This window comes from Chiroxiphia lanceolata, chromosome 3 (assembly GCF_009829145.1).
Source record: "Chiroxiphia lanceolata isolate bChiLan1 chromosome 3, bChiLan1.pri, whole genome shotgun sequence".
Taxonomy (NCBI): Eukaryota; Metazoa; Chordata; class Aves; order Passeriformes; family Pipridae; genus Chiroxiphia; species Chiroxiphia lanceolata.
This window is the reverse complement of record NC_045639.1, coordinates 76,604,322-76,631,781: the sequence shown is the minus strand read 5'-3', so window position 1 is coordinate 76,631,781 and position 27,460 is coordinate 76,604,322. Positions and strand designations below refer to the sequence as shown.

The window sequence follows — 27,460 nt, the reverse complement described above, 5'->3', positions numbered from 1 at the left end:
TTTACTGTCTGTCATTTCAATCAGAAAAATCCATACCATCATCAGTGAAGTTGACAAGGAAAGGAAAGCACGGACATCAATAACCTCACCGCTGCTGGGCAACATGTAACTTTACATGTAACCCACAACCTCACAACCTCAGCTAGCAGCTTTTTTAAAAAAATAAAATTACTAAATTCAAAATTGTTCCTTTTATGCTCCTAAAATTTAAATACTGCCAACACTTTTACCGATAGCTGTCAATGAGAAGAACAGAGATAACTTAAATTAGTTCTTCATTGAAGAAGAATTCACATTGGGGTGTGAATGTTTTGTTGTCCTCAGGAAGCAAGCAGTCCCTGGACATCCACACAGAACAAGGTATTTTCTTTATGCAAACATGTACTGCGTAGATAGACAGAAGTAGATAAAATTGCTATTATTTGCTCCTCAGGTACAAGAACAATGAAGAGGTTCTCATGTTTTGGGGTTCTGAAAGAGAGATGGAAGCAAGAGAAGCCCAAATTCTAGCTCTGGTTGTTAGGTTTGTTGTACATCAATGCCCCTGTTCTCAGTTATGGGCTCAAAAAGCTCACTGCAAGGACACACAAATTTTACAGGCATTTTTCCCCAGCCTCAGAGTAAAAAGCTCTGAGCTTCAAAGCCCAAACCTAAATCTTAATTTTACTTATCTCACAATAAATATTTATTTAGCTGATTGAAAAAAAAAAATAATCTGAGTCTGGTTTGCCATCATTAAGGAAAATCTTTGCCTTTCTGCTTTCCAGGTAGGTATCAAGACAGCCTGACATTAATCAGAAAGGTAGTTTGGCATTTCAGGGAGAGAAGCTGATGCCTAATAGATGAGAACAGCAGAATAAACCCTTGAGGCAGCAGCCACTACAGAGACAAAGAGGCAATGAAAAAAAATCAATGTAAAGTAGTATCAGAGGGAAAAGGGGAATTTAACTTACATCCCCAGCAAATTCTGCTGGCTGACTGTTATAAGGGGTAATGGCTGAAAGAAGGTAGATTTAGATAAGATACAGGAATAACTTCTTCCCTGTGAGGGAGGTGAGGCACTGGAACGGGTTGCCCAAAGAAGCTGTGGATGCTCCATCCCTGGAAGTGTTCAAGGCCAGGAAGGATGGGGTTTTGAGCAAGCTGATCTAGTGGAAGGCGTCCGTACTCACGGCAGTGGAGTTGGAGCTAGATGATCTTTATGATCCCTTCAAAACCAAGCCATTCTATGATTCTGTGATTGTCTGTTTATGGTTTTGGTCCAATACTTAAATTGTAAAACAAGCAAGTTGAGGATTTTTTCTTCCCCTGTAATTACTATATAGACTAAATTCTAACCTCAGCTATGGGTTATTTGCCATCTCTTTTCTGGTTTACCCTACTATTTCTAATTCTATCCCAACAAATGCCTGACAGCATGATTTCAACAGTGTAGAGCATATCCAGCCTTATATGAGCTCTGAGCAGAAACATCACTAAAAAACACAGTATAAATTGCAGGATCAAAAATCACTATTTCAGATAGGTTTTCAGGCATATCATCAGGTTTGAGTAGCTTGTAACAGCCTCAAGTAATAACTACAGTCACCCTTTACCTCATAATAATTTTCACATGAACACTATATTATTAAATCTTGTGTTAGCCTAAACCTCGGGTCATGGAATTTTTGTTGCTCTCTTTCCCTTCCATTCCTCTTTTTTCTCCTTTTAACTCCTCTGATAACTGAGCAGTTAGTTACTTTTGACCAATTGTTAAAAAACCAGCAAATTTATGTACATGTAGCTATACCAACATAAATTGCCCTCCTACAACTTACATGGGTCTTTCACTGAAATTCACCAACATAACAAATTATAACAGCAATAATAATACACCTTCAATACAGAATAAAATATTCCAATGAACAAATTATATAGTAAATTTTGTAAAGTGCACAAAAATATTAATGGAAATATTAAAAAAAAAGTTTTCTAATGCTATAATGAAAACTTCTGAAATATTGTTAAATTAAATAGAAGTAATCTAATGAGACTTTTTGGATCTATTATATTGGCAGACAGCAGCAACATTTTTCAGAAAAATCACACCAACTAAATACACCATATCTTAGCAGCATAAAAAGTCCCTGCAATTAGATTGCAGGCCTAGTAAGCATAAACCTGACAAAATGTTACAAATGTAGTTTTCATTTAAAAGAATGGATTTCCATGGAATCCCAGAGGTAACATTTGTTATTTTGTTTACATTGTGTTCTGGTAGTAAACCCAACTATAACCAACCACTTTCCCTCCCTCTATCTTCCCAAAATTGCACAGAGTAGTGGAAAACTAAATCAAGTTATAAGATATGGCCATACTGAAAAAGCCATATGAAACAAAACAAAATTCAACCTAAAGCCGGAAAATAATCCCAAAATACAACAATCATTGTCAAAGAGCCACAGTTTCAAACCACCGACCGGTGCTCCCCACACACATAGATGGCACTGGGTCGAATGCGCCGCCTTGTATGGCCAGGTAGCTGTGGCAGAAACTTGAAGAATTTGGGCATCAAGTCTAAGCATGCATCATGAAACTTCTTAATCCTCCAGTAGTAAATCAGTGGGTTCAGTGCAGACTTGAGGTAGCAGAGCCAAAGGAGCCAAGTGCTTATCTCAAAAAAGTTGTGCTTGTAGTAGAAGTGGCTGTTGAACGTGGCAATAAGGCTGTAAGTGGTGAATGGTGCCCAACAGACTATGAAGACAAGGAATAAAATCAAGATGGTTGTGAAGGCACGAGTTTTAAAGCTCATATCAATGTTCATCTGAAAAGGTCTCTGTAAGCTCATGAGACCAAGTTTGCTGGCCTGGCTGAGACATATGCTATCAGGGTGGCTATGGATACGAACTGCATTGTGGCGGACGGTGTTGAGTATGCCCATAAAAGAATACAGCATTACCAGGAAGGGAATAAAAAAAGAAATTAGCAAGATAACTATCACATAGGCTCGGTAACCTGGGCTCGTAGAGTAGCCAAAAACACACTGAGGTGCTCTCGAGGGTATCTGCAGGTTAGGATTCCCTACTGATAACGGAAAAGCAACAACAAAGGATGCTGCCCAGGAAATCACAATGAGAATCTTTGCACGGTAAGGGTTCAGTTTATCTTGCCTCTGAACTATGATAAGAAATCGGTCAATACTAATAATGAGAAGAATGGCTACCCCCTCTATGACAAAAAGCCAAAAGAACATGGCAGAAACTCTGCAAAATATATCCCCAAAAATCCACTGAGTGGTAATGATTGTTATAAGAGCAAATGGCATATTCAGCACTGCCAGCAGCAGGTCTGCAAAAGCCAGGCTTGCTAAGAGGATGTTAATTGCAGATCGCATAGCTGCCTTCTGGTAGACCATGAGGCAGACAACAAAGTTTCCAAGGAAAGAAACCAATAGGATAAATATCATAGCAGCAGAAAGAATGATCTGGAGTGGCAAACTCAAGCTCCTGAAAACTTCTTGCGATGGCAGGATAGCTGTAGTGTTTACCAGAAAAGTACTTCTCTCAGTGGTGAGCACAACACCTGAACTATATCTCAATGGCTGTGTTGTGCCACTATGAAGCAAGAACTGGGGAGTGGTAAAATTCGTATAGGCATTTTCATAGACAATAAAAGTAGCATTTGAGGTCCCAGAGTGGGCCAGTGTCAACATTGCTGAGAAAACCATTGCTTCAGGAGAAATGAAAGCAGAACCAAAAGTCTTCAAGGCATTTCATCTTGTTCAGGCAGTATTTTTAACTGATCGTTTAACAATCAAAATTCAATGTCTGAAAGCATCAAAGTTCTTAAGTTCATGTCAGTATTTCCATCTGAAAAATAAGAAAGAAACGTAAAGAAACAAAGTAAAACTCTGAAACCAATGGGAACCAAATGATTGCTCAGCTTTCCTTAATGATAAAAGCACCTTTAATATATGTTTACACTTCAGGTTGACACAATTTACTTAAGCACCAGACACAGAAGTCTCGTAATACTTGGCCTTTCTCTCCTACTCCTGTAGTTCTGCTGATACCATACAATACTCACAACTCAGCAAGTTTTTTTCCCTACCATAATCAAGGCTGGAAACAAACTTTACTGTTTGAAAACAAACTTTACTGATTAAGAGTGAATAAATCAAGTAAGTACCTTTACTTAAATCTCATAATTTTTAAACTAACTTCATTATTTTGGTTTGGAATTGCCTACAGATGGAAACTTTAATGACATTTTTAAACAGCTTAAATAGTATCAGTATCGCCTATCTGCCTTTTTGGTAAGCACTAAAAAGCCTACCTATCCAAGTTACTGTACATAATACAGAATTCTTGGTTCTGTGTCAGTCATCCACATTAGATGTCTCAGGAAAAACATGCAAAACATTCTAACCTATTACTAATTATCAAGTAACTTGTCCACAGGATAAAAGTATTTCTCAACTCGTTGCATTTAGAGACTGACTCATATCAAGATGCAGGAAACTATCTCTGCTCACTACAACTCTTCCCACGGCAGCAAGTTTTCCTGCTTTTACTAGTCTAGGCATGTCTTTGTTAATTCAACATGGTATCCCAAATAATTTAACTGTGTACACCCTCTTCTTCCCTGTAGATCTAATCCTTAGACTGCTCAACTCTCTCCCTTGCCATTATACAGTCATGGAATGGTTTGGGCTGGAAGGGACTGTAAAGGTCATACAGTTCCAGCCCCACTGCCACCTTTCACTAGGTTTCACCAGGTTGCTCAGAGCCCTGTCCAACATGGCCTTAAACACTGCTAAGGATGGGGCATCCACAACTTCTCTGGGTAACATGTTCCAGTGCCTCACCACCCTCACAGTAAAGAATTTCTTCCTAGTATCTAGCCTAATTCTCCCTCACTTCAGCTCAAGGCCACTGCCCCTTGTCCTGTCACTACATACCCTTGGAAAAAATCCCTCTCCAGCCTTCTCGTAGGCCCCTTTTAGGTACTGACACAATGCAACGTTTCTTTTTATAGTTTACATGTGCTGCCTCATATTTACTATCTTTACGTGTATTATATTAGTATTGTATTATTACATGTACTTACATGTACACATCCTCATAAATAAAATACAAAGATTTGAGAGTTCTTTCCCCTTTTCAGTGCTAGCTCCTCCCCTCTATCTTGGACTGTTAAAGACTATTAAAGACTCTCAGAGCACACTGGCATCTGATCAAGCTGGAAACCAGATGGATTCTATGCCCTTTTAAAAAACAGATCACTACAGACAGAAACAGAAAGTGGGATTCACCTCATTCATTCGGGATGACTGCAACAGTCCCTTCTGGCTGTTTTCATGTTTATAATCAGAAAAGGGATAGAGCCATCTTCAGAGGGCATCTTCTCCATCTCTGCAAACAGTGACAAGCTTGTGCTGCTAACACAAACAGCTTATGTTTGGTAGCACAAATCCTGCCCACGGTATTTATGCAGGTTCTACTTGGTATCAACGTTGGGCAAAAGTGATGGGAGGAAGGAATATTTTATGAATTTACACAAGGACCACATGCTTTGTGTAGGATCAAAAGTTTACCTTTCACTGGATAATACTTCACTGGCAAAAAAAAATAAAGGTTAGCTTAATTTATTAACAATTAAATCAGAGTAGAGTAATGAGAAAATAAAACTAAGTCTTAAAAACACCTTTGCCCCACTCCTCCCTTCTTCCTGGGCTTAACGTTGTGCCTAATTTTCTCTATCTCCTCCCCACCAGCAACGCAGAGAGACAGGGAATAGGGGTTGCAGTCAGTTCATCACATGTTTACTCTGCTGCTCCTTCCTCCACAAGGGGAAGACTCCTCACGTTCTTCCCCTGCCCCAGTATGGGGTCCCTCCCATGGGAGACAGTCCTCCATGGACTTCTCCAACATGAGTCTTTCCTACAGGCTGCAGTTTTTCTTTGAACCACTCCAGCATGGGTCCCTTCCGCCGGGTGCAGTCCTTCAGGAACAGGCTGCTCCAGCATGGGTCACCCCCAGGGTCACAAGTCCTGCCAGCAAACCTCCTCCAGCATAGGCTCCTCCCTCCAAAGGGTCACAGGTCCTTCCAGGAGCCTGCTCTAGTGTAGGTTTCCCATGGGGTCACAGCCTCCACCTTCGCTGGCCTGTGGTCTTCCTGGGGCTGAAGGTGGAAATCTGCTCCACTGTGGACCTCCATGGGCTGCAGGGGCACAGCTGCCTCACCATGGTCTTCACCATGGGCTGCAGGGGAATTTCTGCTCTGGTGCCTGGGGTACATCCTCCCTTCTGCAGAGCTCTCTCACATATTCCCACTCCTCTCTCCAGCTGTAATTTGCTTCTTCACAGTACCTTTTACTCCATTCTTAAATCTGTTACCCCAGAGGTGCTTCCACCGTCACTGATGGGCTTGGCCTTGGCCACTGGTGGGTCCATCTTGGCACCAACTGACATTGGTTCTACTGGTCAGAGAGGAAGCTTCTCGCAGAAGCCAACCCTGTAGCCCCACTGCTACCAAAAGCTTGTCACACAAACCCAATAGAGAGTCATACAAATTCCACTTCCTAGAGGGGTTAGACTGCTTGAATGGGAGGGAATGACATAATTTTCTATTTTATCCTATTATATTTCAAAGACTGTAAAACTCAACAAAAGTATACTAGTTATGTATATTGACATTTTTGCAAAAATGAAAAATTCCATTAACTTTATTCTAGATTTTTCCCCCCATTATTTCTCTTTAATTTCATTTTTACACTAACTCTTTTAGAGAAAACCTCAATGCTAATTACAAGCTAAAGCATCTATATTAGCCAAAATTATTCTTTCTTTGGTCTCTATAAATTTTCCTTTACTAGTCTTCTTTAATATATTTTTTAGAATAAAGTATGGAACCAACAGCAAAAAGATTAACAGAACTTTCCAGAATAAGTAAGAAATATTTTAGCAAATGAACAAGAAAATCTCACCCCAAGTTCCACTGAGGTTTATGACTCCACAAGACAAGAACACTGAAGAGGAAAGGAAGCTGTAGCATTCTGCAGGGACTGCAAAAGAGAATAAATTCAACAAATCATTTTGGATTTAAAATCTTGGAGCAAGAAAATTAGATCCCCTGGGCAGTATCTTTTAAAGCTCTGTAAGCAATAAGCCAGTAAAGGTAACTTTTGCATTTCTGATTGGCTTTGACAAGGTCTCTCCAACAGGGCTCTAAAAGAAACTAATCTGCCATTAGATACATGTAAAACCCTCCTATAGACAATAATCAGTTTCAAACAGGAAACAAAAGAAGGAGCAGTTAGTTTTGCAGAGAAAAAAGGTCACCAGAATGATCCTACAAAGAAAATCTATACTAGGGTCCAAGCTCATCAACCTGCAGAAGAGAAGAGGGAAATGCAAAACTATGACATTTGCTGATGATGAACATGAACTGTTTTTCAGGGCAATATAATAAAAACTAAGATCAACTATAAAAAGGCATAGAGGATCTCTTGAGGAGTAGTGGCAAGCTACCAGTCTGCCCAATAAAATTCAGGGCTAGAGATAAAGCTCTGCCTGGACTGAAAAAAAGTTATCTGCACAGTAACAGGTGATAAACCAATAATTACCACCCAGAAGAAAAACAGATCTTCAAATTTTCATAGTCTAGTCTATGAAAACATCAGCCAAGTGCTCAGAATTGTTAGTAAAGACACTGAGAAGAAAATCAGGAGGTAGCTATATACATTGTGTATTCAGATATGGTATCTGCTACAGTACATATCCATGGCACCTTCTTATCTTCAGTACTATGTTCAATTCTGCACCACCCGATCTCTATTCAAAGGTGACTAGAAAAAGGTATCATAGAGGTCTACAGAATTATTAGTGGCACAGGGAAAGTGAATGATTGCTGTCTTTCATAACATAAGAATACGAAAAGTCAAAGGAATCACAAAAACACAGACTAGTTGAGGTTGGAAGGTACCTCTGGAGGTCATTTTGTCCAAACTCTCTGCTCAAGCAGGACCACCTAGAGTCAGTCATCCAGGACCATGCCTAGGTGGCTTTTGAGTATCTCCAAGGATAGACTCCACAACCTCTCTGGGGGATCTGTTCCAGTGCTCACTCACTCTGAGAGTGGAAAAAAAATTGCTTCCTGATGTTTCAGCTTCTGCCCATTGCCTCTGGCCCTGTCACCTGGTATGACAGAAGAGAGTCTGGCACTGTCCTCTTTGCACTTTCCCTTCAGGTATAGATATATATATATACACACATTGATAAGATCCCCCTGAGCCTCCTCTGCTCCAGGCTGAACAGTCCCAGCTCTCTCAGCCTTTCCTCACAGAAGGGATGCTCCAGTCTCTTCATCATCTTCGTAGTCCTTCACTCTATTCTCTCCAGTATGTCCGTGTCTCTGAGAAGCCCAGATCTGGAAATTATTATTTCACAATTAATTGTGAAAACATTTGCCACAGGATGTTGTGGATGCCATAGAGCTTCCGTGGATTAAGAAGGCAATTTAGGACATATTGCACATGATCTTTATATAGATGTCCATGTCAGGAAGAGGTGAATCACCCATCTCCCTCTGCTGACTGCAAAGGGTACATGGCCATCTGATTTGAATACAGACTTTTGAGCACATACATATGCAGTTACTGGACTAACTTTAAATATACACAACAGAATCTGCTCACTTAGGTTAAGTTTACATCCTTTATGCTTAAGTTTACATCCTTTATGCCACATAACTTTATACTCTGAGGTATGAAGTTCAGCAGAGGCTTAGATGGTAACATGTATCATAAAAGCTTTAAAGAGGGAAAAAATCAAACAAAAACCAACCAAACAATTCTAATATTCCACATTAAAGGACCAAAGTTTTAGAAAATACTGCTTTATCATAAATTTTCCTTCTAAACAGAAGGAACCAGACAAGGGGAGCAGGAGCAAAGATGTTCTGCACCCTTAATTCGGTCAGAAAGATTGTGCTACTCCACATTTCTCAAGACAAGGAGCATCCAGATTATAGCAAAGGACAAAGGACTCACAGACATCTATAGCCTATTCCTAACAAACCCAGGAAAAGTGTCTAAGAAAAGTAATCTCACATATGCTCTCTCACCATCCCAGCTCACTGTGCAAATAGCTACCTCCTATTTTGTGCTTCCTCCCCTCAGTGTGATGCTTGTATGTTTTCCTGTGTGGCGTTAACAGAAGGAGAATGACCTCATGCAAGCTGCTGCCTGGACCAGCCAACTGCTTAAAGTGGAAATGAGTGGAGGGCATTTGGCTGTTGCATAAGTCATCAGCTGTATCTTTTCAAGGACGAAAGAGTGAGCACTGATCAACTCTTGCAAAGAAGACACCTAACCTAGTAAGAGGACTGCAGGCTTTGAATTCAACATAAAAAGTAACTGTTGAGTGTTGCTCCTGTGCTCACTGCTTCTTGATGATTTCCAGGCAACACTCTTCTCTGTACTCTGTTTATCACTCTGAGGTATGAAATGTTTCTGTGCAGTGCATATGGAATCCGCATGTTCAGATGTGATTTGGATTTACACTTATCTAACCTGCAGGCAATGCTCTTTCTCAGTTATCATCCTTCATAAAAGTGACTGACAATTTAGCCAGTAAATTCAAGAGGATCCCTTCTATTGCAGTCATAAGTCCTTTTTTTTTTCTCTACTTAAAGGGCTTCTACCATGAGCATCTACATGATTATTAAATGTGTTCCCCCATCCTTCTTCCTACCTTTCCAACTTCCCCAAAATTATGTAAAGATAGAAATATAAGATGAAAGGAACCACTAAGATAACTTCACAGCAATTCTATTTCAGTCCTCACTCGAACTTTGAGGAAGACAGATCTTGTAATTTCAAAGCCACAGTCATTCCTGAATGGTAATCACATATCTTGTAAAAGACAACCATGCTTTGATAGTTTAAATGGGTAAGGCTATTGATGGTCAAGTGCTCAAGCAAGAGGCAGATAGATACCTTTTTGTAACAGCATTCTCACTTTTGGAACATGTGCTCTCACAGGTTCTTTTCAGATGCAAAAGAGGTTCATACAATCACTGTTTTCAATTTCAGTGCTAAAATTTACTGTGTATGCACATATTCTCTCAAGCAAGGTTCTCGTTCATATGCAACTTTCTTTTTATGGAACATAATAGACACAATTATTTCAATGCAGTACATACTTAAAGCTAAATAACACACAAATTCCATTCATCAAACATAATTATTGCTAGAACTATGGCATCTGTTTTTAACAGCTTTAGAAGCTAAAAGGTTTCTGTTCAAAATTCGGAGAGCATGCTCAACTGGAAATAAAACATTATATCTTATATGCAAAGGCAACATCAGTCAAAATCAGTAACAGGGAACCTAACAGTGCCATAATAACAGGTTTAATGCAGATCAGAACACAGCTGCCAAAATGTTCAATGATTTAATATATTTGTCTGCTAAAAGCATATTTTCAATACTGACCAGTATCAAGATTTGGTCTAGCACACAAAAACACCATTCTTATTCAGAAACTTGAAGCTAGCAATGCCTGGTACAGTGATCCTATTTCTTGGGGATGTTTTAAGGTTACAAATGGGGAGTATCTGCATGTTTATAGCTACTATTAATGGTTTTATTTTAAAGGCAAATTTTGGCAAAAATTATCTTTGCAACATAAAATCAATTTAAAAAGCAAAGTATTTCTAGGGGAAAAACAATAACAAGCATGAAGGCCATGAGCATATTTTGTTTTCAAAACAATTTATATGCCAATAGAAAATACTCAAGTATGTGCTCTCTGACACCCCATTATTGTACAAAGCAGCCCAGGACATACACCCCTCTCAATATGAAACAAGCATTGTTTCCTGTGCAATTAAGTAGAGGCAGGAACACGTTGCAATGGAATCCTTTCTGCTAAAGCCAGTGCAAAGAATGAGTCAGAGCACAAATCAGCAGGGACAATGTTCTTACCTAAAAGGAACCAGCAGTTTTCAGTTTTAATACATATTTACATATCCTAAATTGAAACTAATCAACTCCACTGCATGAGTAGATGACCCATAAAACTATTCACAAGAGGCATTACTTTAATTTAGGAAATTGTCCTTTTTTCCACTCTATAAACACTACTGTAGCAATTGTGGGAAAACAGTCACCTCTGCTTTGGGTCATTTAGTACAACTAATTGCCCTCTTGAGGATATTTCCTTCTGTCCTTAATTCAGAGAGCCATTAACTGTCAAGAAATGTCAGCCATTATTACTATGGCAAACCACAAATATGCAAAATGTAAAGAATAATCCTATTTTCTTAGCTCTCAGGAAAACTCATGTTCTCAAGTTGTAGAGCATGTGAAAGGACTTACACAGTTCTAGGTTCATTTCTTGTACTGTCATATTTCCCCGCCTTCTAACTTTCCCAGTAGCTAAACGGTCATATAACTATATTCATGATGAAGAGCTAATTAAATACTGCAGTACCTAGAACAACAGTAAACATTGAAAACATTACTGAAAATATACTATTTTAATTCATAGTCTCCTTCTAGTTATTAACACACAGGTAACAAGTTGGAAGTTTCTTAAATGCTTGGCTTCCTAAATTTTAAGCGGACTATACATACAATCACTATATGTCAGTGTAGCAAAAAAACCCCAAAACAAAACAAAAACCAATGAACAAAACACAAAGCATACCAATCCAGACAGGCTCCCACGAAGAGCAGGAATCATAAGTCATCTTGTGCTGTTGTGTTCAACAAAGTATTCCCTTCCCAAATAACCTGCCAAAAAAATAAAGTAAAATGTGACATATTTACTCTCAAGGCAGGACAAGATCAGGATAGCAAAATTTTCCCTGTAAAAAAACCTTTATTTTTATTGGGAAAAGTAGAATACACTGTGTCTCCTAACAAAAGACAGATCATAAGAATCTCACCATTTAATACTAACATTTGCCAGGACTGGAGTAACATGTTTTAGGTCTCATTCAGACACATTTATTTCATTTGTAGACAAGCACACAGCTGTTAGCTGCTGTAAGTCTTATTGGATCTATGAAAATACATGCTTGGCCTTAACCATCAGGGTTCTGATCTTGATATCCCCAAAGACTCTCAAAACAATGACATTTAAATCTACGAGGTACTACTGAGCATCATAGAGATGATGAATAAATTTTGCCCAAATGCAAAGATATTAGCATAACAGTATCAGAAAAACAAAGAGCAAGAAAACAGGTCTAGAGGGGAAGAATAAACCATGAAAGTTTCAGTGCAGGATCTCAGCACTTTCTTTACATGCACTTGTACCAATCATCACACCTTAGGTAGTTAAAATTATTTCTGCAAACTGGGCCTAACACAGCTAAAAAGTTGCACATTCTATCATGGCATACCTGTTCTTAACTAAGAAAGTCGATTTTCAATGTAGCTTTTACTGATACTCTTAGAAGGAAGCCATAAAATTTCAGTGAGCCTTGAAAGCTGAGTTTATGTCACACTAATAGACTTAGGTGATCTAATTAGTTTATAAATATTATTTATATATAAAAATAAAGAGAACAAAGATATGGGCCACAGACACTTTCACACACTATTTTTAAAAGGCTACATAAGTTTTAAATTCTGCCAGAATAAGCTTTAGGAACATCTCTAAGTCACCTCCACACTGGCGCAAAAGATGTCAGGATCCTTCAGGAACAAGTTTCTAAATAAAAGCTGTACACAGAGCTTGAAGGACAAACCAACGAATGAGTTCACGTGGCGATAAGAACAAACTGTACTTGAAGACCACCCAGAACGTACTGGCTCCTACAGTCACTCAAGCACTGAGTTTCTGTATCTGCAGCCAACTTAACACAAACTTTAAACACCCAAAACATAAGGCCTGATTTACCAGATTTATGTCTGCTGAGAAATCTGCCTTCTGCAAAAAAACCACATTATCTAGCCACAATGGAAGTCAGTGTCTGAAAGGTTTTTATGATAATCTATTAATACAAGTTGTTTTCCATTAGCATACAAATTTGATCTTTACATTTATTCCACAGAACAAGGAGGGAAGGAAAAATACAAGTCTCAGATTTAGCTATGTATAAAAGAGATAAAATATAGCCTCTGGATTATTATAGACTTTCACCATTTGGTTTGTTCCCTCTTTAGTGAGATAAGTAATATGAACTACTAATCTTCCCTCTTTCTGAAGTGTCAAAGAAGTGAACAGGTTTGCAAGCAGGCAGAAAACTGCCAGGAGCCTTTACAGATTAAATACAGCAACAACCTGTAAGATCTTCCCACTGTACAAGCATATTCTCTGACATAAGAGCCATTTCTTTTCTCAAGCGATCATAGAAAGTACCACAGAAAATATTCCCAACTCTCATTAAAATGAAAGTATCTTTAAAATCAATTTAGAAAAGCATCCAAAACATCACTATAAACTACAAAGTTCTTCCACTTCGAGCCTCCAAGAAGGAAAAAAATAAAAGTACTTTTTCAAAGTAAATCTGGAAAATTTTACTAAATTTGAGTACCTTGCAGAGATTGCTCTTAACTGGGCAGGATTGCTTCAGGTAGCTTTCTGTTGGCAGTAGGTTAACACTGTTTCATAACAGCATTCCTTTTTTCCCCTCCATTATAAATGATTAGTCAGGTCTTTTTTGTAAGAACAGAAGGGAAAAGCTCTGTAACCCTTCATGAAATTGGAATGTGAGGATTCCTATTTCTGCAAAGAGCTCTACTTGTGGAATTACAGCCTTGATGATATCGGCATTTAGACCTGGCAGAGCTCCTGAAAGGGTAATCCTGACCTTTTCCTCATTCATTCATTCATCCCTGAACCCAGCTCCCCACTCCCAAAGCTGGACTAAAACAGACTCCGACAAGCAAATTTAGAAGCTTCACTTTTCTGTCCTGAAGCTGTGAGATGCTGGGGTACACAGATTAAGGCATAAACTGTAGATTTAGCTTCTACATAGTAAGAGCTATTTTAATTCAAGACAGTGCTGTACCATAAGCAAGAAGGGTGCAAAACTTGTTCTTACTGATGATCATAGAGAAATTTAAATCTTGTTAGATCTATTTCGATTCCCCAAACCAGGAGCTGTCATTTCCAAAGAACAGAAATAGCAGAAGTCACAGGGATCTTAAACATCACTAAATTTAAAAATGTTTCCCACAAGCATTAAGATTACATTATAGACTTAGCAACAGGCTAGAGAAGGTCTTAAAAATATTATGAAATTGCTTTTCAAATGAGTAATAACTTTTGTTACGTACTTTACTGACAGCTCTCTACATCTGTTTGCACCTAGTCTATGGTCATATTTTATCAAGTTTCTCTAACATTTTCTTGGGATATTAAAATAAATCCATGAGCAAAAATGAAGTGAAATAAAGCTGTCTTTATTCATAACAATAGTCAATCTATAGGAAGATAATAGGCAAGTTAAAAAACCTGCTTCAAGTTAGAAAGCTTTACCAGAGTTGTCCTAAGGCTATTTTGGCTTTTTAACTACAGAAACTTCTCCAGTATGCTCTCTCAATGAAAGATTGAACTCTATGAAAACATTTCACCTTCATATAACATAAGGTAAAGAGGTTATCCATAAAGGCTCCTTATATTACATCATTCTTACTTCCTCTGTAGTGCCCCAGTATACGCAACATACACTATTGCACTGCTTTCTGCTAAAAACAGGGAAAGATGAATTTTCTTATTTTTCAGTGGTTTTGACAACAGCTGTTAACACACAGTCTTCTTTTGTAAGCTGGGGCTTACAAAATTTACCTTATAAAAATGGTAACACCATCATCAACAGATTTCTACATCGATGGAATTTAAGCTGTCTCTCCCATAAAAATGTACCTGTTTCTTGAAACAAGATTATTTTAACAAAAAGTCTTCTTACAAAAAGATGCAGAGATGTTAATGGAAAAGTGATTAGAATGACCAAATTTGTACTTTCTTCTCACAGTATGCTGCACACAAGTTCCTGGGATTTTGTTTAGTTCCAGAGCAAAGCAATCAGCCTTGCTTCTAGTTTTCCCACAGGGATTCCGCTCATGCTACAGCTAAATCTGTGCCTGCCCAAGAGTCTTGCTGCTGCAATACAGGTGTTATGGATCTTACTTCTTGTCACTTGGCTCACAGAGAAGAGGTGCTGGTATAAAGTTAAATGAGGTGACTGTATTTCAGCAACAGGAACACTGCTGATCGGGGCATCCTGTTCTGAGAGTACTAAAAGGCTGCAACCACAAGATTTAGCTGAGAACTAAACAAATACTTACTTTATATGCATATTTATGTATTTATATTACACACTTTTTTTCTTATATATATACATACACGCGATTCTTTTCAATACTTATTAGCATCTCTATTCAGCCAAACACAAACATAAAATGCTCAATGCAACAAAATAATATAACAGTTATTCGTGTTCCTTTGATTATTCCCCCCAGATTTAGCCTGCACTTTGCTGTTAGTCTAAATGAGTCTGTTAAAAATCAGTTACATGTTACAATAGTAACTTATTTTTCATATTATAGAAACAGAGAATAAATAAACTATCTAATTCTTAATAGTTATCCATATAATCTAATTTTTTTTAAAAGCTTCAGAATTATTTTTGGCTCATGTCAGTCAACTGGAATAACGCTTTCAAGATAGCAACTATTTTGGAGAAACAATCCTAGTTATAAATCTATTCACACTAGATATTAAAAGACAGTTAGATTAAGAGTTCCCATCTGGACAAGTCTCAGTGTGAGACAACATATTACAAACATTGTTTTAAGGATTCTGTATCAGGATTCTACTGAAGGTGTCAAGACTTAAAATACAAATATAGTTTTCCTGCCTTTCTCTGGGATTAATTTAAAGTTAAGCATTTTTGTCTAATCTTCTGATTATTTTCTCTCTATTTCAATCAAACCCACTTTCCTTCTTCAGATAAAATAATAGTCAAGCTTCTGGTAGCAGCTGCTTTAAACTCATAGAGCAGCTGAAAATAAGTTATATAGATTTTTTTCCTATTAAATCACTATTATCTTTTCCATTGACAATCCATCTGAATTTAACATATATCTACAAAATCTCTCCAACAAAAGTCAAAACTGTTTATATATGATTATTTTGTTTACACAAAAAGAGTCACTCTAGCGAGACCTGTTCCACATCTGGCTACAGTACAGTTCATTAACATTAGTTCCCTCAAAATATTTTTCATTCAGGTTCAACCAATATTCAACCAATAGCCACAATTAATTCTTCAGAACATTTTCATCTGGCTCATTATCTTCTTCCTACCATCCCTCTCTATGGGCACTTTGTAGCAACAGTTAACCTGATCCACAGTATGTTCTTTATTGCCAGCTCTCTTATGGGTCCTAGAGCTCCTTCCACCACACAACAAACACACTGTTTGTCACAAGATGAGAGAGAGACTTTCAGGAAAGATTCAAGGCACCCTTGGCGAACAAACAGCCACCATGACAAACTTGCTCAATCCCAAAGTCCCTCAGCAAAGAGACAACGAAAGAGGAAAAGTCATCCTTCACATACTATGAAGTTATAGTCTGCTCCTGGCTACTGTTCCAGTGAAAAAACAGTGGCAGATTCTGATCCATATGTATACTGACAGTACATAAATACAGTAAGTCCAGTCATTTGACAAACATGAAGGGAAAAGTTATAGTGCACTTAAAGCCATCTCCACAATGACCTCTGTTGCCTACCTGGCTGAAAAGACCAGAAGCAGTTCTCTCAAATGTACTCCAAATAACAGTTTAAACACTGCATGTTGAAGAGTTTTAACACTGATGGAACAATGACTTAATTTTCCAGAATGTGTTTTACTGAAAACAGTTTCATTTCAATTCAGAAAACATAGAAGGGAAATTCTACTGACCACCTGCACACACTTGAAAACCTTCCTTAGCCTTCGATTTCATATTTAGCTCACAGACTACCTTTGCTTGGCAAGTTCTTACCACTTTCAATCTTACCAAGAGCTTTCCAGATGTCCTTTTTGTTACAGAAGAAGCTAAGGCAAGTTTCTGAAGCTCTACAGACTCAACCATCACCTGTTCTCCTCCCAGTTCACTATTCCTTTTCTTCTTAAGCAAACCCAGCCTGTGAAATGCTCAGTTCATGTCAGTCTTGTTTTGAGTAGTTATGCCTCACAAATAAAAAATCTGAAAAAAGCTATAACCACTTGCCCATATGCTTGAATTGACACCCTTGTATGCATGGCATACAACTTCAGAACAGCAGAGTAGACTCTTGTGTTAGGTTTTTGTGTTGCCCTTCACTGTCTATCTATCTGCTATGACCAGGGCTTTTTTGGAAGTGGGTGCAATTCTAATTATATTGCATTTAGATAGTCTAGTCATTCCTTTTCTCTTAAAACCACAACTCACACCATGCTGAGAACATGGGTACCTTCTCTAGCATTTCAGTTTACAAGTCCATCAACCTGCAAAGGGATTTTAAGTGCATGAACACAAGGCACTTGAAGTAGAGCAGCAATGCCAAATAAGCCCTTTACCTCTCACATTGCAGACACTGGTGAGCAGAGGATTCACATCTTATTTATATGCTTTTTAAGGTCTGAGGTCTGCAGGTATTTCAGGCTATGCAGAACTTTTCCTGCCTTCTCCTTGTCCAGTCAGTCCATCTTATCAACTGGAACAGTTGCTGTCTGTCCTGTGGGCTCAGCTTATTTAAGCCTTTATCCCTATTAGCCACATGCTTAGCTAGAATGGCTCAGATATGCCCGTCTCAATGGTAAGAAGAAAAAAAACCTCTCCTGTATCAGTCAATAACGCTGGTTTGGAAACCTTACATATTTTCAGCAAAAGCACTAGGAAAAAAGAGCCAAGGTCTCTTCTTGGGCAAACCAAGTATTGAAAACACAGTTCCATTCCCTTGCTCTGAGCAACTTCATATATGTATATCAAATAGGTATAACACAGATGTTAAACACTTTATACATGAAATTAAAAATCTGTAACTTCACCAGATCCATAGTAGTCCTATCCTTTCTAAAGTACTTTGAAGAATCTCAGTTCACTTCCTCATCCCAGTTTTTCAGCAGGACAATATTGCTGCCAGGTCTTCGTTACGTTGTCATCTATCCACTGGTCAGTCATCTAAATGATTATTTTAGGATCTGTTTTACTGTACAGCTTTTGTCCATTTTCTAATTTCAATAGCAAATTTTTGTTCAGTGACCCACACACTAGGTGGTCTGAGTGGGAAGTTAAGGTACCTTTTGTAAATACTAACAAAATAATAAAAAATTAATGAACTGTAAAATACAGGAAATTAACTTCTCATCACATCATCTATCTACCCACCTAAATGAGTTTAAAATACCAGCTTCAAGCAGTCTGATGTTCTAGGGACATTCAGTTGCCATTTCATTTATAGTCTGTTTCCTTAGCAACACTATAATCCATCTGGCTGCAGAAAGCTAAATTCCCAAACCATATCCTCTCATACACCGGAAATAGGCTCAAAAACATTTATATTTTAAACAGCATACAGTCATCATGATTAGTGAGCGTATAAATGAATCTGGAAAGGCAATAATGTTCTTAAAACACACACACAAACTTCCCTGCTCTAGTTTGAATAAGAGGTTCCTGCACTGAGAATATCTTTCACCAAGAATTTCAGAAATATTTCTCTCATCTTTGTTTCACTGTGCCCAGCTGAAGGAGCCTTCAGAACTGCACATGGTCAATCAGTTCTCTTAAGATTTTTCTAAGAGAAGCAATTTAAAAGACCTGGGATGCAATGCTACTAACAGCAGCCAAAGAAAGCCTGATGAAAGCTAATAACGTTACAAAGTAGAGCCACTTGTCTTAAAAATACTTACTCTTCAACTTTTTGCATCTAAACTATAAATAACATCTATACAAACTAAACTAAAAATCCAGTACCAAACAGCAACATTTAAATATCAAGAGTGTAAAAATCCCCAAATCAAAATATTCAGGAAAGCTAGCTCAAGACCTGGAGGATAACTAGCAATTCCCCAATGAAACTGGATAACATCAGACTTTTATCACCAGAATGAATGGATGCAACTTAAAATCACAGAATATATTTTAAGCATATACCATTTTGCATGAATTTGGCAACTTCAACCCTGCAAAAGGCAATTTCGTTCTCATGTAGTTATGTAGAGTAGAACCACCTCCTCATTGCCTATATCTCAAAGACCTATCAACAGTCTTTAATCCACAGAAGGATTCTGCCATGCAATGAGCTATTTTAGTGACAAACCTGCATAGCTTTACCTGACTCTACTGTACAGTAGTGGCCCACAAGTCCATATTGCTCTGACCTGCTGACAGCAACTGAAGACAGATTTGAGCAGGCTGAACTGGGTAGGCCTTTTGGCAATGTCTGGCAACTTTAGTAAGTGCTCATAAATACGAAGTCCCAACCTCAGGTCTTAGGTAAGTCTGTTTCCTTATCAGTATCTGTTTTTACACACACCATACCCCTCCCCATTTTCTTCCTACTAGGGTTGAGACTGATCTCACCTAATTTCAACACAACTTTGAAGTAACCACATAAGCTTACTCAGTAGTCAGACAGGATATGCATTTCTGGAAAGCAAATTCAACTAAACCATTTCATGTATTTATTTTATTTTTCTTGTTTCTTAACAGTACTGTACATTAATACCCTTATGTATCTACGTTTGCCTCATAATCTGACTCAGACGTATGCCTCTACATTTCACAATTCTGTAGTTTCAGAAAACAGAAATTGCCCTGTCAACAGCTGACACCAGCCTACCCCAGGAGTGATTCACCAGTGCCCCCCTCTCTGGAGTTAAGATGCTGGGATCCTCAATGTGCTCTGGAGCTTGCCAAGCTTGTCAGGAGCCCACAAAACACCACAACGGAATCAAGATCACCCATCTGTCTCATTATTTCAGAAGTGTGAAATTTTGGAAGACCACCAAAGCAACTGGTCAGCCTCTGACTCAATGCCTAACTCACACTCATTTATACTGGCATCAAGAAACGAAGAACCTGATCACTTATTGAAATAGTTGCATATTCAAGAAGAGAGACAGACTTTCAAAACAGCACAGAAAACACAGAGAATATTCCAGGGCTGTTACATTTTCAGCCTTGTTGATAATATATCAAAGTATATCTCTCTATTGGCAGTGTACAGTGGAGATGCTTTTTCAAGTCTATTATTTGCAGTGGACTTGAAAATACACATTTAATCCAGTTTATTTGGATCTAGCAGTTCAACAGCTGAAGTGCTATTACCTGAGATTTCATGCTTTGATTTGATATCTCAAGAAAAGAAGAATGTAGTTGGAAATTGCCTTCTTATCAAAATGAAGGGAATGGGGAGGCAAAACAACTTCAATCAGCAAATGCACTCAACCCCATCCCTATCCCTGTAATAAATGCAAGGGAAATTTCTTAATAGTAGCTGCAGATGCCCCAGTATCAGTAATGCATAATACAACTTCTACCTGTTATAAATATTCTCAACATATCTTTATGAGTCATTATTAAATATTACCAAATTTCTTTTAAATGTCACCTCCTTATCATAAATGACATACTTGGAGCTTCAGCAGACATGTTGAATGAATTCAGTAGTCTGAAGGATGGAATTAGCTTTTCTCTGCTCTACCAACTCATGAACCCTTCACACCAGAAATAAGGCAAGTGGTGGGAGGCCCCACTGTGACTCAGTTGATTTTGCTTCAAAAAGAAACTGGTAGTTCCTCTCCAGGCCACAAATTCTACCCAGAGTACTCAACACAAGCATATGAAGGTCTGGGGTACTAGTGTGCATGAGTGCACTGTTGAGAGAATGGAAATGCAAATAGAGCACACATATTCCTTCAATGTTTTATAACATGTCTTTGGCAAAATGTGGGAAGTTTGGATTTTTATTTGGACATTTACTTTGGTTCTTAAAATCACTTTGGTAATAAGATGAAGCACAGATAATTTGTATACAAATGCAATTTGAAAACATTATCTGCACTTTGGAGTTTAGATATGCAAAAGCATATACACATATAGTTAGTGACATCAAAATATCATGTATATATTACATTCAATACTCCTAAACACATCCACAAGTCTCATGTAAGTCTCAAGAAAAAGGTCTAGAGAAATTGAGAAGTGACAACTGACAGAAGAGTGGAAATCAAAATGATCAAGTAATAAAAGACTTGTTGGAGTATTATCTACTGAAGAACTTAATCAACATACAATGTGTTTTCAAATTACTTTTCAAGTCTGACAAAAAAAAGTCACCTTTATTTTTCACAAGATATCAGTCTCTTTTCTATCATTATACACAATGAACCTTGTACAATCCTTTGAAAGGGATAATTGTGTGAATTATGCTACTGATGCAGAAGATTTGTAGCAGTAACCACTTCCAAGCAGTATCAGGTTTTGAAGTTCTAAAACAGCTTTAGAAAGACAGGATTATTACTTTGCAATTTGCATTAAAAATACACGCTTTTTCTTCCGCTTTGTTGCAAAGGTTTCCCCTTTTGCTCAAAGCAACACAAACTGAACGCCTCTTGTTTGTGAACATTTTTCTATCGCTTTTTTCCCTTTTTCTGTTTTTAAAATGAGAATACAACTTGCACACGACAATAAGGTAATGAAGATAACTTAAATGTTCCTTAAGAACAGAGATATTATAGATATGAACACCACCACAGAAGAAACACACATTGAAGTTTAATTATTAAGCATTCAGAATAGGTTGTAAATAAGACATGTGATCATATATTGAACAATGACAAGAAAATAAAGGACTGAAAAGGTGCTCAATAAGGATTAACCTTGCCTAAATGTGGCTGTCCTAAAAGCTGGATAGCAAGGCTAAAACAGCCATTGAGACTCTCATGATACAAAGCAGAAAGACACTGAGCAAGTAATGTAGCCACATGTATCATAAACCACCTTATGGACAGGCTTATTTTCTCCATTGACTGTGCCTGAAAGGCTAGTTGAGACCATCTCAGTGCCACCACAGTACTCTGCAGATCATTTCTAACAGAGTCCTGAAAGGTAGCCCATAGTCAGTGGGTTTAAATTTGCTATGCAGGGGTCCATACACCTAACAAGGTTGAAAAAAAAAATCACAATCACAGGACAAGATAGCTGGCTTTTCAGAAGCTCAGCTTGAAGACTTAGATTTACCTCCTAAACCACCAGCATCCCTTCACTGCACATAATGAGGCAGTCACCTGATGGAAAATACAATGCACGATCGTGTGAGAGAAAGAAAGGAGAAATGTCAAATATCACATCTGTTTCAAAAAGCAAGGCTAGCAAAAGATTTTTATTTTGCCCACATAAACAAAAAAGTTATTCAACTGATTTGATCAGCCTGCTATTGAATAAGGTGTGCAAACCTGACTGGAAGAGGATAGGTTTTCACATGCTTGGCAAAAGCTATCTATATTCATGACAGAGAGTGTGTTATTAAGCATCTGAAAAATATTTTTTGCTTTTAATGAGCACAAGAATCTGACTCTTCTTGGAGGTTCACAACAAAGGACAAGGGAAAACACACACAAGCTGCGGTATGGGTCACTTCAATTAGGCCTTACGAAAAAAGCTTCATAGTGACAGTGGTCAAACACTGGAATAGGTTACTCACAGAGGCTGTGCAACCTCCATCTTCCGTGATATTCAAAACCCAAGTGGACATGATCCTGAGCAACCTCATCTAACTTTCAATCAGGCTCAGCAATGAGCCAAGTGGTGGCCTACATGACCTCCTGAGGCCTCTTCCACTCTCAATTATTCTGTAGTTCTATGCTCCAGCCTCAGTCCACTCAGGCTATAACAGTGATTATTTCCTCAAGAAAGCCTGTAAAATCTAAGCATAGGATCTGAAAGCCTGTTTCCCCTTTGCTTTCTTGACCTGATCTGCTTGGTCAGCTGACCTGACCCATGCAACTAGAGGGCTGCATGCTAGATTAGGATAAAATATTCTAACTGGCTAACAGAAGTGACTAGCAACTACAAATTATATATTACATCAACAAAGAAAAGGATCGGCAGAAAAATGTAGGCAGCAGCTGGGCAACAAGATGGCCCAGAAGAAACAGGTCAGTAAAATATTGCAGGGAAAACAACAGTAAAGTCACCAGACAGCATTGCCCTGTGGACAACAGAATGGAAACAAAGCATTAAAGCTTCACCATCCTCCTTAAGTCAGTGACATCATATTACATAAAAATTATAAGGTAATGTGGGTCATTTCATAATCCATGTTTAAAGTATGCTATTTCCCTTCATTGTCAATCCACCTATTGATCACGACCTACTGCTACAGCTTGGACAGTTACAGCCTGAGTTGGCATTTAGAGAGTTCTAACTCTGCTTAGGACATAAGAAGTGATCAAAGATACCCCCAAAAAAAAATACACCTTTTGCTTCTATCTGTTTTAGAGGTAAAAAAAAAAAAAAGCACTGGGGAATTATACACCCAAAAACTATGTTAAAAAATTAATGCTATCATGGTTCAAAAGTCAAGCTCTGAAGCCTTGAGAAGTAGCAGTTATAGAACTGAAATTAAACACTAAGATATAGCCTTTAACTATGTGACTAAATACTACTTATCCACACAGAATCCAGTTTCCTTTAGAAAGTGCATTAGTCATCAAGATGAACAAGTGTCCAAAACCTTGCTTTCTCCACAATTATTCTCTGTCACTATGTCATACCTAATCGACACAATTCAAGCCTTGCTTTAGTAACTCTCAGGAGGAGAAAAATCAAGGAAGAGATGCAAAAATCATAACCATTCTTTAATTTTGGTTGTCTGATTTGAGATGCAAAGTGCTTTGAAAAAAACTGGTCCCGAACAGTATAAAGCACAGCTCCCAAAGGCCACATCATCATCACTTCAAAGCTTTAAATTTCCAAACACTTCTGGGCTTATGTGGTCTTAACAGTATTCTTTTAAACACAGCTTGTGTATAATAAACATCTAGATTGATGTAAATTAGGTTACAGTTATGTAAGAGATTTCTCAAAGTGCCATTCAGACCAGTGGGACTCCTCAGACATTGACAGTGTGTCACCTTGCTGAATCAGTGCTTTTACACATGAAAAAAAAAATGGATAGCTCAACTTTCTCCTAAAGCACGGCACTGAAATGTCTCAAAATTAAGAACTGTATTTTACAAGGTTTCATTCATATGAAATCAACTGGAATTTCACTGAGCCGAGCTGCCGGTTTGGGAAAGCACTTTAGACCATTTACCCAACCCCATCACATATGTAAGGTTTACATAAGTATCTAAGTGTTATTTTCAACTGGAAATGAGATAGTTAAACAATTACCCTATTTAAGTTCAAACTGTACTACTAGCTAGGTTAGCAAAATAAAGGCTGCCAGCAAATAACAGAGATAAGAAGTACACCATTCTATTAAAGTACTTTATATGTCTATGAGAAGCACTGCAACCTGACAGAACAATTTCAATCTGAGACTCTACTTCTGGATCCTACAACTATGCTTCCTCAGATAATAGTTACACTTCCTCTTGCCTCACTTTCCTCATTTGTAACAATGAAGCCTGACACCCTTTAGAGCATTGAAAAAAACCCCAACATTTGCTCTGCCTAACTTGCTACTTGTAACACATTAGGAAAGTAGCAAACCACCATGTGACTGCATTCACATCTAGCCATCACGATTGCTTATGGACCCGCACTGCCCTGGGAACATATTTCCAGACAAGCAGAACAAGTCACATAAGCCTTTCCCTGATCCTGTTTACCTCTCGTTTATTGAGAAGTGGGAAAGCCACCACGCATTCACCTACTCCCTCTTCACCCACGTGTAGAAGTGGAGATGAAAGGAAGAAAGCTCTGCCAGTTCTAAGCAGCTGACTAAGAAAAGTAGCATTTTATAGTGTTAGAGATCCTCAATGAACGGAAATTAAATCACTATTATTGAGTACAGTGTTAAGGAAGGCTACCTGCAGATAGACTATGTTACAGATAGACTATGTCCACACTAGTAAATCAAGCAGTGTCAGGAACTATTCCCAGGAAACAGAATTCCCTCAGTCACAGACTGATGAACTGTCAGACTGGCACAGCATTCTTCTAACACAGGGCAGCTACATGCAATTTTGAGGTACGGTTTTGGATTTAACACAGGCCAGGTGCCAGTCACAATCACTAGCTTGTACTCAGCTATCCCACTCTAGAAGGCAAGAGAGTTTAGCAGCATTGACAAGGGCCAATCCACAAGAGTTGGCTTCAGAACCAGAAAACAGCCTTGGGTGCATTTAATTAGTTGCAGAGAAGTGGTCATAGCCTCTCCAGGCTTCATCTGCTATTATTCCTAAAGGAATATTTTAAAAGTGGCAAATGCAACGATGAAGCATATAAGCATTGCCTGATCAGCACCACCTGACAAAAGTCACCTACGCACTGTAGCACACAAGAAGAAAATTAGAAATTAGTAGAGCTCATCTTAGCTTCTTCCTGTTTCCTCTGAGTAGGCAGACTTTGCATATGATCTACTAATTTCCACAGTCTCATTTATTTTCTCAGTTTAAAAAAAGAAAAAATTTACACATTTAGAATACATTCTTACAGTAAGGCTACCCTCTACATGAATAATGTAGAATAGCGTAAGAGGCTGTGCTTCTGAGGGCTGATCATTTGGCAGTAAATATTTCAAATTACGGTTATTTAGAAATTATTTTTCTTCTAATTATTAGTCATTACCAAATTTGCCTCTGTAGACTAAAAATGTAATTACTGGTGAGTCTATTATGTTATCCTGGAGCTACAGCAATTTTGGCAAATATATTTTCACAAGAGAGAACTGTGCAAAAAAAAACAGTAAAAACACATTTGACAACTGACAATACACAGCTATTCCATGTTATTAATCTTGAAACAAATCTGAAGGTTTTTTACATTTTCATCTATGTAGAAACGGTCTAGTTAAAACTGCCCTTTTTATAATCTGATGCCTCTGACACCTTTGCTCTAATGTTAGAATGTGTAAGATGTCCCACAGAAAATGCATTATGCAAAACCCTTTTGCCACTGCTTAAGCATTCATGGTTTCAGTAAGGACAAACAATTTCATTTAACAACCCTCTTGGGCATGGATCTAACTTGCTCTGACCATTTAAAATATGTATGTTACCTGTAAATCTTTATGTAAATCAACCGTTTTCTTGGAAAAGTGTTTTTATTGATTTACAAGGAAAACTTAATTATATGCTTTGGGTTTTATATATACATACATATATAAATATATATAGTAGGCTGCACTGTATTATCTGACTTTTACAAAGCAAGTATGAGGAAAACCATGCAGCACACCCAAATAAAAATGACATACGCGTCTAAGTAGATGAAAAATCATCAAAACCAAGCGAGGCACTTCTATTTTTTTCCAGGAGCCACACGCACACCGTACTGACACCGGCAGGTTCAAGAGTTGTGCACAAGCAGGAGCGTAAAGAAGTAGGTGACAGCAAGAAGCCAGCCTCACCCCGTGCCCCTGACCGGCGGCCCGGAGGGCCGGTCCAGGAGAGCCGAGGGGAGCCAGGCCACCTCCCGGGGACGGAACCCCGGCGGAAGCGCGGCCCCCGCACGCCGCCTCCGCGCCGGCACCACCGCCGACGGAGGAGCAGGAGGAGAAGGAAACCCCCCACGGGCGGCCCGACGGGCCATGGGACGCGGCCGAGAGCGCCCACCTGGGGCTGGCAGCGCTCCCGCCCCCGCTGCCCGCCCGCGGCTCCGGCGGCTCCACCGGGAGAGGGGGCGCCCGGCTCCGCGGTGCCCACGCAGCCTCCTCGGGGCGCCGGCCCCCGAACCGTCCCAGCCCACGGATACGGATCCTCGGGGCTGGAGCGGCTTCCTGGCCGCGGGATCCCGGCTGGGGCGAACCGGCATAACCGTGCGGCGCTCCCGGCGCAACTCTCTCCCCACTCCTGCCGCCCGTCCCGCCGGCCCCGCGGAGCTGCTCCCGCTGCCGCCCGGCAGCGCTCCTCGCCCCGGCTCGGCTCACCTCACGGCGCGGCCGGTGCCCTGCGGAGCCCGGCGCAGCACAAGCGCGGCCTGAACCCATCCCTCCGGGAAGTTTCCTGCCATCGCAGCAGCTGGGGAAAACAAAAGCTTCAGAGCCGGGAGCGGGAGGAGGAGGAGGAAGGGAAGCGCGAGCGGAGAAGTGAGAGGCATTGCTCGCCCGCCGCGCCGCTGCCCTCGGCTGCCGACTCCCGCGGAGGGCAGCCCGCTCAGCGCCGCCTCCCCATTGGCTTCGGCGGCGGCTCTGCTGCCCGAGCAGCGCCGCGGAAACGCCGGACTGAGGAGCAGGCAGGCGAGCCAGCGCCTCTCTCCCCTCCCTGCCTCCGTCCGTCCCTGCCCGGCGCCGGCAGCGCTCCCCGCACCGCGCGT

The 27,460-nt window shown here is 39.3% G+C and overlaps 1 protein-coding gene across 4 annotated transcripts; it reads right to left on the bottom strand.

Moving 5' to 3' along the window:
- Positions 1 to 1,145: 1,145 nt before the first annotated feature.
- GPR63 (G protein-coupled receptor 63) lies at positions 1,146 to 27,339 on the bottom strand. 4 transcript variants are annotated; one of them, XM_032683975.1, is made up of 5 exons: positions 27,075 to 27,339; positions 11,694 to 11,779; positions 6,968 to 7,045; positions 5,294 to 5,416; positions 1,146 to 3,848 (listed from the first exon to the last, which is right to left on the bottom strand). In XM_032683975.1, exon 5 carries the CDS (start codon positions 3,704 to 3,706, stop codon positions 2,447 to 2,449), a length of 1,260 nt encoding a protein of 419 aa, XP_032539866.1. In that variant the 5' UTR covers positions 3,707 to 3,848; positions 5,294 to 5,416; positions 6,968 to 7,045; positions 11,694 to 11,779; positions 27,075 to 27,339; the 3' UTR covers positions 1,146 to 2,446. The 4 variants fall into 4 exon arrangements, with proteins under 4 accessions (XP_032539866.1, XP_032539863.1, XP_032539865.1 ...); XM_032683972.1 differs by lacking the exon at positions 5,294 to 5,416; XM_032683974.1 differs by lacking the exons at positions 5,294 to 5,416; positions 27,075 to 27,339 and adding an exon at positions 26,761 to 26,832.
- Positions 27,340 to 27,460: the final 121 nt, after the last annotated feature.

Coding starts and splice junctions, on each gene's coding strand:
- GPR63 (XM_032683975.1), bottom strand. CDS start 3,706: ATGGTTTTCTCAGCAATGTTGACACTGGCCCACTCTGGGACCTCAAAT.